The sequence below is a fragment of the Dasypus novemcinctus genome, chromosome 7, assembly GCF_030445035.2.
Source record: "Dasypus novemcinctus isolate mDasNov1 chromosome 7, mDasNov1.1.hap2, whole genome shotgun sequence".
NCBI lineage: Eukaryota > Metazoa > Chordata > Mammalia > Cingulata > Dasypodidae > Dasypus > Dasypus novemcinctus.
This window is the reverse complement of record NC_080679.1, coordinates 56041132-56053516: the sequence shown is the minus strand read 5'-3', so window position 1 is coordinate 56053516 and position 12385 is coordinate 56041132. Positions and strand designations below refer to the sequence as shown.

General features: G+C 38.6%; 1 protein-coding gene across 2 annotated transcripts in view; it reads left to right on the top strand.

The window, feature by feature from the left end:
* MFSD6 (major facilitator superfamily domain containing 6) overlaps positions 1-12385 on the top strand; it is a 67593-nt gene that overhangs the window by 36356 nt on the left and 18852 nt on the right. For both annotated transcript variants that reach the window (XM_004452554.5, XM_004452555.5), the window contains exon 3: positions 10805-10902. In XM_004452554.5, coding sequence (XP_004452611.2) covers positions 10805-10902 — 98 coding nt within the window. The remainder of the gene's footprint in view (positions 1-10804; positions 10903-12385) is intronic.

Here is a 12385-nt window from a genome sequence, read left to right as displayed (position 1 = left end):
GAAGCTATTTTGAGTATAGATTTTCATAGTTAAACTATAAACCATAGAATCTCAAAAATAAAAATTTATGATCAGGAGTTGAAAGGGTATAATTTAGTATTTATAGTCCCTTGAAAAGAAGAACATCTTTGCAAAAAATATATTATCATATTATATCATAGCTACCATGCTGACTTGCTAATAGCAGCACTACTGATAATTGAGCTATTCACAGTTCAGAACAAAAGACCACTGTTGTACGGAAGTATGAGTGAATCCAGGGCTTTTAGTTGTTGGTGTCACTTTTGGTTTTCTCTTCCGCCATTTGTAACTGGTTTGATTGCAGCACCAAATTAAAGAGAGCAAGACAAATTCCATATAACCTGTAGCTTTTGTGGTTGCAGGCTGAATTCCTCACCATCTCACAGGCAGAGATGGTAGTTGAGATATGCCCTGCACCAGAGTAGAGTAGGCGCCCACAAATTATTCCCTAGACAACCACTGTGGAAACCAACTCAGCAGTCTATAATAATGCTCAATTTGGATATTCCTTTTGGCCAGAAAATTGTATTTAAGTATCTACCTGCATAGAAAATTATTACATACATCAGAAAGATGCATAAACAAGGATACTGACTGCGGTTTTATAACAGGGAAAAAGAGAAACAGTCTAAATAATCTTCCTTTCAATATGGTATATTCATACAATGGAATATTATACAGCAGGAACAGGAATGGACTACATCAATATGCCAACATGGAAAGCTCTCAAAAATATGATGCTGAGTAAAAAACAATTTCAGAATGATAGGCAGTTTGACACACTTATTTAAATTTAAAAAACAAAAATTGAAAGCTGTGTATATATATATATATGTATATAATGGATGCATTTAATGAATGGAGAGATGTTTAAATTTGGAGAGGAGGGATATATTTCAAATTCATATTAGCGCTGGCTTTCTGAGCTGATCATAAAGAAAAAGAGAATAGGGTAAGAGAATATTAAAGATAATACTGAGGTTCTACATGGCAAATATTAAAACTTTCCATTCTTGGTACTGGATGTATGTATTCGCTACATCTTTTTTTTTTTTTTTTTTGGTGTTTTTCATTGGAAAATAGTCCAAAACCCAGGTCTACATGTAGTGGACATGTAGACCCACGGAGCCCCAGGATAGGTTCAAAGATAACGCCTATCCAAACTGGTAGTCAGAGCAAGAAGAGCGTGATGCTGTGGGTATAGAGGCCTGGGGTTCCCAAAGATTTCAAGAGTTAGAGGAGAGCACAGTAGGGAACTGTGGCTTAACATGTGCGGGACGATAGGAAGAGTAAGTCTAGGAGTGGCAAACTTCTGTTTTCTGAACGTTTTCATTCCTTGTAGCATGTACGTTGCCTGGGCAGATCCACTCTGTAAGCCTAGAAAGGAACAGATTGCTGTGACTTGCCCAAGCCCACCCTTCCGAGTGGTGGGACAGGGACTTCACCCAGGTTTTCTGGGTTATAAATCCTGCTCTCTTTTCAATATATTAGACAGTAAAACTGGTTGTCATCAAAGTAGGATGAAGATTGGTATCTTTTTACTATTAATTAAGTCATTCTTAATTCTGTTAGCGATTTTATGAGAACTCTCATTAGTTTTAAACATAGACTATTGAAGCAAACTTCTGTGAAACAGGATTTTGCAGTAGAGTGATCATTAGCGTTTTTGGTGAAAAAGAGTACCTTTTAAATTTCCCCAAAGTTCTTATGATCAGGAATGTGGGAGGGTTTGCCAAGAGTCGAAAGGGCATGGGATTTGACAGCAGAAGACCTGGGTGGATCTTGGTTCTGCAGTTTGTTTAGTTGTATGACCCTGGCAACTTGGTTACTTTTCAGTGTCTTGATTTTCCTCAGTTGTAAAATATGAGTAAGGATAACCCTTCCCTTTCCTATTTCACGTAATGGTTGGTAGGGAAAAATGAGATATGAGATGGAGAAGATGCTAAAAATTTATGCTAACATTATGGAAATGTTAGCTTGAGGCATGGGCACAGTGAGGGGCCTGTGGTGAGCAGAGGCTTCAGAGGCCACTGAAGTTGATGCTCCTTCCCCCTTAATGTCACAAAAAAGGGACAGAAGTGGTTTGATCAAAATGTGCTATTCAGTTAGAGTTCCCTTTTAAAAAAAAAAATAGAATAAAATTCCTATTCATGAAACTTCACTATGGACAGGCTTGTGGTATGGGTTTATTGTAATTATATCTACACTATTTTTTCTTGCTTACAAAATTCATAACTTAATTTCAGACAAAGTATTTAGCATTGCAAGTTGGGATCAGATCGAATGAAGTCTGAAAGCTAGTGAAAGGTCTTGAAAGAGAGAAAGACAGGGTGAGGACCTAAAAATCTCTGGCTCTCTGACCAAGGAGTGGAAAAGATGACCCAGCTCTGGAAACTTCCCAGGCTGTTCTAGAGACCTACGGATTGATGAGCATTCAGCCTGTGCCTGTGGTTGAACCAGCCCCTTAAGATGGAGACTCTGCAACAGCCTCTGCCTTTACCCTTCTCCCTGGGACCTGCCCCTCTGCTCTCCCCTCACAGTCCTGTTTGCTGTGTGTGGTGGGGTAGCACTCCCTACTTTCTGCTCCAAGCCCAAGCCAAGCAGCCAGCTTCTGATGATTTGGTTTCAGGATCTGCCTTATGCAGCCTAAGATCACTCTGGGGGTGGAAGGTGGAAGTCCTGGCTCGTGCTGGTCTGGCCTGGGCATTGACACCTGCAGTTTCTGGGGCTACCTCAGGAGAAATAGTCTTTTGGTCTCTCTCATGTCCTAACACTAAATTTTGCTTCTGGGTAAACTTTTCCTCTGTGATCCAGAATATTGCTCAGCTGTTGGGTGACATTTGCTTTTCTACTTTCCTTTTACCCGGGTCCTCCTAATGATTCATCACCCTTTAAAATGTTAACCTTCTTATAAAGCCAACTCAAACATACATCCAACTTCCTTAATCCAAATGCACAGCAGTACCAGAAGCATAATCACTCCACACCAGCTCTGCCAGTCCCTGTCTCCTTTGATTCAATCTAGAGATGTTTTTTCCAGCCCTTGTCTAAGTTTGGCTTTATTTCAGGACCTTGACGTAGGAACATGGCCTATTGTTTTTACCTACAGAAAGAGCACTACAGGATGAGCAGGGCAGGGACCCAGACCATCACTGGCCACCTGGCTTTGTGGCTCCATCCCACCCCTCTCGACTTAACTTTCCTTTGTCTCTATAAAATGAGGGAATTGGACTTGATGCTTGGCCACTTTCAGTTCTGAGTCTCTAGAAATCCAGCTTTCTGCTTTGGCTGGTTTGAATATATTAGAAAGTACACTTCCAACCCCAACCCTCTCTGATTCCTCCCATTCCCCCCAGGACTTGACCTATTTTTTGCTGATATATAAGAAGTATGCACATACACACTGGTCCAGGCCATGCCATGCCAGGAGACTGCCTGACCAGTCTTAGGGGCTGTGATTTATGATAGTAATAGCTGGGATCTCTATAGAGAGATTTTCTTTTTGTCAGAGCTGGTTGACCTGAATGGAAGTGGGAACCTTCAACCTTAGATACATCTCTATGTACTGCCTCAGACTGAATCTTTGAAAAGCCTGACTGCTCTGCTGAAATATTTGCATTTTATTTAATGGTAAACTTACACATTTGCACAATATTTTGTAGGTTTTTTTTTTAACATGCTTATTTGATCTCTTCAAAACCCTATATTATAACCAGGGTGGTTATGGCCATCCACAAGGACAACCCACATCACTTGTGCCTGTGCCGTGGATTCCATTACCTCAGCCAAGGTGGAGCTTACGCCCCACTGCACTGCCCATTGTGAAAGCACACTCATTAGCTCTGTTTGTAAAAGCCTTTCGTTTTACATCAGCCGCAGGAAAAGTAAATAGCAATCCCCTAGATAACATAAATGAGTAAATATAGTCGGGTTGAGTTATGCAAACGGCTAAAAATCCTCTTCTGAAGATTATAGACTTACTCTGACTTTAGAGACTCAGGGAAGCTGCCACTGGTATCACATGCTGTATTTTTGTTCCCTGAGTTAAATGGCTCTTGAGGAAAACATTGAAGTTCTTTACTAAATCTTGTTTTACATGGAAGTAGTTTCAAACTGTCCCATTTAATAACATCCTGTCCTAGTTAGTAACAATCTGTTGTTGAAACCACCATAAATGTTGATTTGTGTAAGCTGAAGAATAAAATATAGAGTCATTGAAAGCCTTAATTTCTACTTTATCCAGTTTTTGTTTACTGGGTTTTTAGTGTTTTCTAAATAGCTTAAATCAGCATGTTAGGATGTGTATAAAGTTTTTTAGCTCTAGATTACCAATGTATCATCAGTATATATATATAATGCTACTAGAGTTGCTTCAAAGTTACATTGATTTACATGTTATTTTTTATTTGGAATTCAATTGACACTTTTATTTTCATCCTTTTTTCACCCAAGTTATCCATTTTCTCTGTTTTTAAAAAAAAACCTTAACAATTCATCAGTTATTGAGTATTTCATTTTGTAAAGAATTCCTCAAGAAAATATTTGATATTTATATCCAGGTTTTTTTTTTTTTATTAGAGCAGGAGGGAGAGAGTTCCCATATACTTCCCTCTCACACATCCAGCAAACTTATTATTGAAACTGATTTTCTGGGTCTCTAATATACATGTGGATTTGTTCTTTTAATAAAACAAACTCTCAACTAATTGTAATGGTCAGGACGCATGTTCTTCCTAATTTACTTTTCTGTTTAACTGAGAGCTACCAGTAAAATCTTCCTTTCAAGTGGATTGGAAAATCTATCTAAAGCATGAGTCCAATATTTTACCTTAGAAAGTAAAAGTATTGTGAAGATAGTTGAAATTTCCGTGTGGATTCAAGATCTTCTGTGTTTTGAGGCTTTAAAAAATCATAGCCCCTAGGAATTGTAGATAACCTTGGTGATTTTGTAGGCCTAGCAGTGTGGACTCCCCACAGGCCTTGACTGATGGTTACTTACCTTGGCTTAACCTTACCAGGGAGGTGGAACTTGGTATTTCACGAGGTAGCTACGATTTTGTGTCACTCAGGACTCTTTGAGATGGCAGAAAACCACCCAAAGAGGCTTAAGCAAAACAAAGTGTTGTCTAATATAACTAAGGTAAGTGGCCTTAGGTGTCGCTTTCACCAAATCGCAAATGATGTGATCAGGACCGAGATCTCTCCATCTTAGTAGCTCTGCTTCCTCGGGTAGGCTTCAAGTCTAGGCTCACCCTGGAGGTCCCAGGCAGTTCCAGGCTCACATCCTTTCAGAGCAGCTGAAAAGAGGGAATGCTGCTCTGCATTACCTTCTGCTTAGCAGCAAAACCAGCCCCTGTGTGTGGTCACTTGCTGTGGTCACTTGCTATTCCCAAGTCTTGGGGCTAACACAGAATGAGCTTACCCCCTCTTCAAAGGAAAAAGCCCTTCACGTATTTGAATGTCCCTCCTGGGTCTTTGCTTCTCTAATTCCTTCAGGAATTTTTCTCAGAAAACCTCGTATCTGAGTCTCCTCTTTTTGTCCTTCCCCTTCCTTATCCTGGCTGGATTGTTTCTTTGTTATTGTTGTTTTTTATCAGTGATCTCTTAAAATATGATGCCCAGCATTGGACTTATTCCTTCTGTAGTCTGGCCAGAGTCAAATACCGTGGGATTATGATCTCTTTTTGATCTGGTCTTGATATTCCTGCAGCCTGAATTTTCATGAACTTCAGTTCCTTCAAGTTCTGCTTATGGTCAGTTAAAGCCCTTGAGGCCTTTTTCAAATTATTTGCTACACCAAATGTCAGTGATTCTTGTCTGGAACTGCTGATTTGGCACTACAGAGTTTGAATTGTATGTATACTTCAGACCACGTTATGGAATAACTTTTTTTAAACAAAATCCTGTTGTGTGTGTGTGTGTGTGTGTGTGTAGGGGTGGTCATATGACTTCTTTACAAATAGAAAATGTAATAACAAAACAGCATATTGTGTCTTTCAAGTGGCTGGATTTTATTAATCAAGGTTCTCTTTTGCTTTGGATAGTCTTTGATTTCTACTGGAGATATCCACAAAGATAAAGAATGATGGAGAGAGAGGTAGAAATGGCCAGGAACCAGCACAGTGAGTCTGCTCGTGGTGGCCATAATCACCCTCTTAGTTCAGTTTATAGACCTTTTAGAGAGGAAAGTTCTGAAGGCAGCAAAACAGAGAATGATTTAAGACCAACAGAGACTCAGGCTTCACTTTTACCTTTTTTTTCCTAGCAGAAACAATAGAAGGAAGTATTGGTAGCTACATAGAACATACACAACTCGGTGAATATTCCCCCACCCTCCATTCACTCTTCTGACACACAATGTGGTTCTTAAGCTCTGAGCCACAAGGATGGGCCAATGGCCCCTATACCTGCTTTGTGATAGAAACTTGGTAGTTTCCCTGGTTGCTATGGGTAATCCCTTCAGCTGTGCTGTGGTTGGTTGCCATGGGAATGCTACTGACTGAGCTTTGTGGCTTGTCTACTAGCTCTCACTCTTCCGGTGAGATAGGCCTGTGGGTCCCCAAGAACCCTGTTATCTGCTTGGGAACATGTGTTGAGGTTCCACTGTACAGTGTTTCCGGATGCCCCAAATAAGCAACAATAGTCAGCTATTCATTGAGCTATTGCTAGTCTACATAAATGACTTAATATTTATATTCAACCATAGCCTTTTATCATTAGTCAAAAATGTTGCCAAATATGGACATCTTAAAATCATCCTGTTTCTAGGTCTCTTTTGTAAGCCAGTTCATTCTTTAATATACTCATCACTTATTCCTACACTCTCATCAGTATCTTAATATACATATGCATATGTAAGTATAATGCATGCATAGTATGTATTTATATCTTGTTCACCACTGTTTCCCTGGCAGTTTGCACAGTATGTGTTCCGTAAATATTTGAGTGAGATTCTATTTAAAGTATTCAGTTTTCCCCTCAAGTCCATGAATATATATTGAGTGTCCACTATGTGGCAGGCACTGTAGATAAAACTTAGCCAATACTATACAAAATGGTCCCCATCCTCCACGGAGCATAGTCATGTTGTAGATGTATGGTTAGACTGAGCTTAGTGCTAAAAGCAGAGGCATATGATGCTGTGATCACATATGATGCTGAGATGGGGCTGAGCGAGACTTGAAAGGGGGAGGGACATCATGACACACTGAGGGAGGGGCGGGGGTGGTGGCATCGTGGGTCTAGTTGGCCTTTGTGTGATTGGGGAACGGAGACCTAGGCAGAACATTGTGCCTTATAGGCACAATTATCTGTTTTGATTCAAAGATTCCCATTGTGTAACATATGCTTTTTGATGATCCTGAAGCAAACAAGCACTTTTCTTAAGTCTTTCTCTAAAGACCACTATTTTCTTTGTCCTGAAAGAAAATGACAGTTAATGCAATGACAATAGTAATCATTCTTTCATGTGCCTTTCTTAACTCTTTGGACCACTATATGGTTTACCCACACCTACCTCACAATTGATTCATAGTCAATATTAATATTGAACATTAACTTAGCTAGGATGTTTTGTTGTTTTTAAGTCAAAATAGAAACCTAGATAATGATCCCTTCAGGTTGGAGAACCATGGGTCAAACATACATCATACATCATTTGCTGTGTATGTTTATAGTTACATGAAATACAGCAACTATTTTTTATTTACTCTTTGAAAAAGTAGTGTGTACACATGGGAAAAGAATTCAGAATATTAAAAGGTATCTTGTAAAGTCTTTATCCCACCCTAGGACTGTCTCCCAAGTTCACCTCCCTAGAGATAGTCAGTGATATGAGTTTCTATTGTATACTTCCAGAGATGCTCTATTCACATAGAAGTGAACTCATGTATATATAGCTCCCCTTTTTTGAGATAAGTGTTACAAGAGCGTACCTTCTGTTCTCCAGTGGCTTTTAGCTTGCTGTAGGTGACAGCACAGCAAATCAGAAGTTGTTAATGGTTGGATTAATGATAAAATGTAACATATTCACATCTTAAACATTTTAAGATTTGCTAACCTTTTGCTGTTAGGCCAAAGCTTTTCTTTGAGAATAAGTCTGCTAGTAGGGTGTAAAGCACCTGAAATCTATGATTTTCCACAGTTTTGGTGTCTTTAGTGTGGAACAAGAATTTAAAGATACTTTCAAAACAATCCGAGAGTAGAACTCTTAGTTTTTTAAATAAGTTTACTCCAAATTTTATGGTTGTCTTTCCCATACCTAATTTAACAATTTTTGACCTTTTAAATCTTTGTGTTGTATGATTTTCAAAAAGTACAATGTGCTGTAGAAACACTAAAAATCTATGGAAATATCCTCCTTAGACAATGAAGGGCCTTGTAATCACAAATCTCCAAGATAACCATTGTTTATGGTTTGGTATCTATTTCCTTCTAGATTTGTTTTTGTATGAACATAACTTGAATATACATATATATACATAGACATTTTATGCAGAAATGGGACCAAGATGGCTGAGTTTTAAGCCACTCGCCCAGTGGCTCTCAACTGGGGGTATTTAACAATGTGAGGGGCATTTTTAGTTGTTTCAGAAGTGGACGTGTAGCACCCAAAGGTCAGAAGTCCCAACAGGACTACAGTGATGATGGACCTACACAGTAAAGAATTGCACCATCCAAAATGAGAGTGGCCCATTGGAAAACCACTTTTTCATGAGAACAGCGCTTCTTTTTCCACTTGTGTTTTATCAATTTACATGAACTTGTATAAATTAATTATCAATTTCTTGAGCAGGCTCTTTTCGTGTGTAAAGATGAAAAGAAGAAAAAACACAGTCCCTGCTACTCAGGAACTCACAATCTTCTGTGTGTAACAGTTGTAGACTATGATAAGTACACTAATGGAATATGACAGAGAAACGGGGAGATAGGGTTAATTATGCCTGGAGATACTGGGATGCTTCTTAGGATGGTCTCGTTCAAGGGTAGGACTCTCACAATCAGAGGTGCAGTATCCAAAGTCATATCTTCAAAAAAGAGAGGGGCATATCGTCAGCTCTACCACTTGTAGGTAAGCACTTTTTCTGTGTTGCAGAGTACATTAAAAGAGTGTATAACATGGTGATAGCTTGGACCACTTCCCTCATATCGTATCTTTCAATAATTCCAGGAAATGCCAGCTATAATCCTTTCAAATCAGCAAGCACAGGGAGTGAGGCATAGGATAGCAGGAGGTGCTGTGAAGAGGACAGAAAAGGGGAGGGAGGACAAGGTGTACTAGACAGTGGTAGTAAAACCCTGTTCTGCTAGCAAGGGGCAGAGAAATCCTGGGCAGGACATCCACGGTCACACCATAGATGTCGGCTGGGATATGTTTTCTCATATCCATCACAGAGCCTGGTCTGGAAGTCAAAAAGGAGATGTAGAGTCTGACAATTGTGCATTTTTGCAGTGGTTTTACCTTTTAATTTCCTGAGGTGGTTTTTTTTCCCCCCAGCAGGAGGAGGCTGATGGATCTGTAGCAAGTTTGTTCAACAAATTTTTTATCAAACAGAATAGAAACAAATACTTTTTTCTTAAAGCACATAAGCACAAAGGACATAGCAGCCATAGAATAAGATGATCCAGACCTTTTCATACTTTACTGAGGCTTTCCTAAATCCCTTCTAATAGCCATTTCCTTTCCCATCCTTACCCTTCAAAGCTTTTTTTTTTCTTTTCCCTATCCTTTTATTCCATATTTGCAATTAATACTGGCTGGATGGCTCAGAGCATTTCCTTTCCTTGATTCATTATTGGAAAAAGAGAACAATGTTTAAAGGAATGATTTTAACATAAAAAATTAGCTGAACAAGATTAGGAAAATTACCCCTGATTGTCATATTGGTTTATTTCTTTTACCCTCTAGTTTTCATCCTCTTGGGTTCAGAAAACAAGAAAAGCATTAAGGTTAGGAAAATTAACAGAAAATGGAAAACGATTGAGGTACAGAAATCCCCACCATCAGGTTGTGTTTTGTTCAGAGAAGCAGACACCATTTGTTCCAGACCAGACTGTCCAGTTCAGAACGAGATCGTAACCTTATGATTGGGTGTACCACTTTAGGTCTTGGTTTATTTTGGTTTTACTTTGTGTGTGTGTGTGTGTGGTGGTGGTGGTGGGGAGAAGTGAGTCTTTATCATCTTTGTAAGCAGATAATTTGAATCATGGATTTAAAAAAAAAAACACCTTTACACTGAACGGATAGTAAAGGTGTTTGATTTTCAAATAGTTTATTATTCATCAATGGATGATACTTTTCAGTGGCCTTGACGGAGTCCTTGTGAAACTGCTTGGAGTCTAAGTATTTCAGGTGAGGCCACAGTCAGGTTCACATGGTCTCTTCTTTAACCTGTCCTTCCGCCATCACAGTGAAGTGGCTGCAGGCCCTGGCATATTTATCCTACAGCCACCTGGAAGGAAGCCAGGCATGTCATTACAGATGGCAGTGTGCCCAGACTATCTGAAAAAAGCATCGTCTCTGCTATAATTAAGTTTCAGGAAGGGTGATGTTTGCTTTTATATTAAAATGCATTTTGAAAAGGCTGAGGGCAGATAAGTATGAAGCAATGTTTTTATTCTTGAGAATTCATGGTTAAATTTAATTGTCTTTAGCTTCTCTGCTCCTAAGTTTGGAGCACTGTCTGCTGGATGATAGATGGTTTGGGGAGGGAAAAAAGTAGGTAGTATTTGCATATTTTGTACATCACACAGGGCCTCAATTTCTTTTCCTTTGCCTTGTTAGGGTTCTGTACATTGGCCTGGCCTGTAATACGGCTCGCTATATTTATATTTCCTACCTGGAAAATGCCTGGACTGTTCTCCCCATGGAAGTTCTTCAAGGTAAGTTCACAGCTGGAATGAGAATTATTTCTTTACCTAACTTAGCTATGATTATGCAAAAGTTCAGTGGCCTCTGACATCTGACTCTACAAAGGAAGGGCGGGCCTACTGTTTTATGGCTTTGAAATGGTTGTTAAGGAAGAGGTGACATCAGGGGGCTGGTTCCTCAGTTACCCTGAGTGCTATTTCTATATTTGTGGATCCAACAAAGCTGGATTTAACACACACCCTGTGATTAAACAAAGAAAGGACAACTCTAGAATAAATTCCCATGCACATCCAAAGGCATACACATCCAAAAGTGGTCTTAATATAAAAAAGGACTTAACTTAGAAGTTTAAAAGTTTGGGGTTTGGGGAGGTTAACTATATTTATTAGAAAAAGATTATTCTTATACTTATTTTATATCTCCAATCATTTTTATTATACCTGGTGATTTATAACTAAAGCTTTATAATTAGACTTGTTTTCCCATGAACCTTTTAAATATCATTACCTGAGTTGCTCTCTTTGCTTTGGTGTACTGTTTCCCTTCAAGATGTAACTTTGAAATGATTTATAGGAGGCTCTTGCCATATGGCTTAAGCACACTGAAAACATGGATTTCTCTTCAAGGCTCATTGCCTTGTTAGCTCATAGAATCCAGACTATTTCCTGAAAACACCTGTTAGGAGCCTGGCTAAAATGTTTGGTGGTTGGCATTATGATTAAAATACAGTTTCAATAAAAGATCACTGGAGTTTAGGTTCTGCTGTGACAGCCCAGACCCCTACATCATTAATCATAATAAATTGTCTGCAATTATATACAATGTCATTAGCTTTAGATCACCATTATCATTTCCCCTTACTCCAAGGGTACAAATGCAGCAGAATCAACATTTAATTTCTTGTTATACATCTAAGTAAAATGTACAAAATGCAAGCTTATTCACTGAAGTCCATTATGGCAATGGGGGAAGAACTATCCAAACTTAAAGGAGATATAATTTATGTTCACATTATGATTATAAAATTCAAATATAGGTGTTTTTTTTTTAGGTCTGATGCAATGGTGTAATTGATGAAAAGATTTTACTTACTAATATATAGAAATGAAAATTTGGTTTTAAATAAGAGGTGATTGTTTCTAAAAAATTAGAATTCTGCAAAAGCCTTGAGATGCAGGCACGTTTCAGCATTGTGTCTCTAAGAATAACATGTGGGGTAACAAGTAGGGAGTAAAGGCTTAAAATGTACAGTTTCTATTTGGGAGAGTAGAAAAGTTTTGGTAATGAATAGTGGTGACGGAGTACAACATTGTGAATATAATTAACAGCACTGACTTATGTATTTGAATGTGTTAAAAGGGGAAATTTTAGGTTGTGTGGTACTAGAATAAACATTTAAAAAAATCCATGGCTTTCCACACAACATGAATAGTTAACCCTAAGTTATGGATAATGGACTGTGGATAATGGTACAATTACAAAATGTGCTTTCAT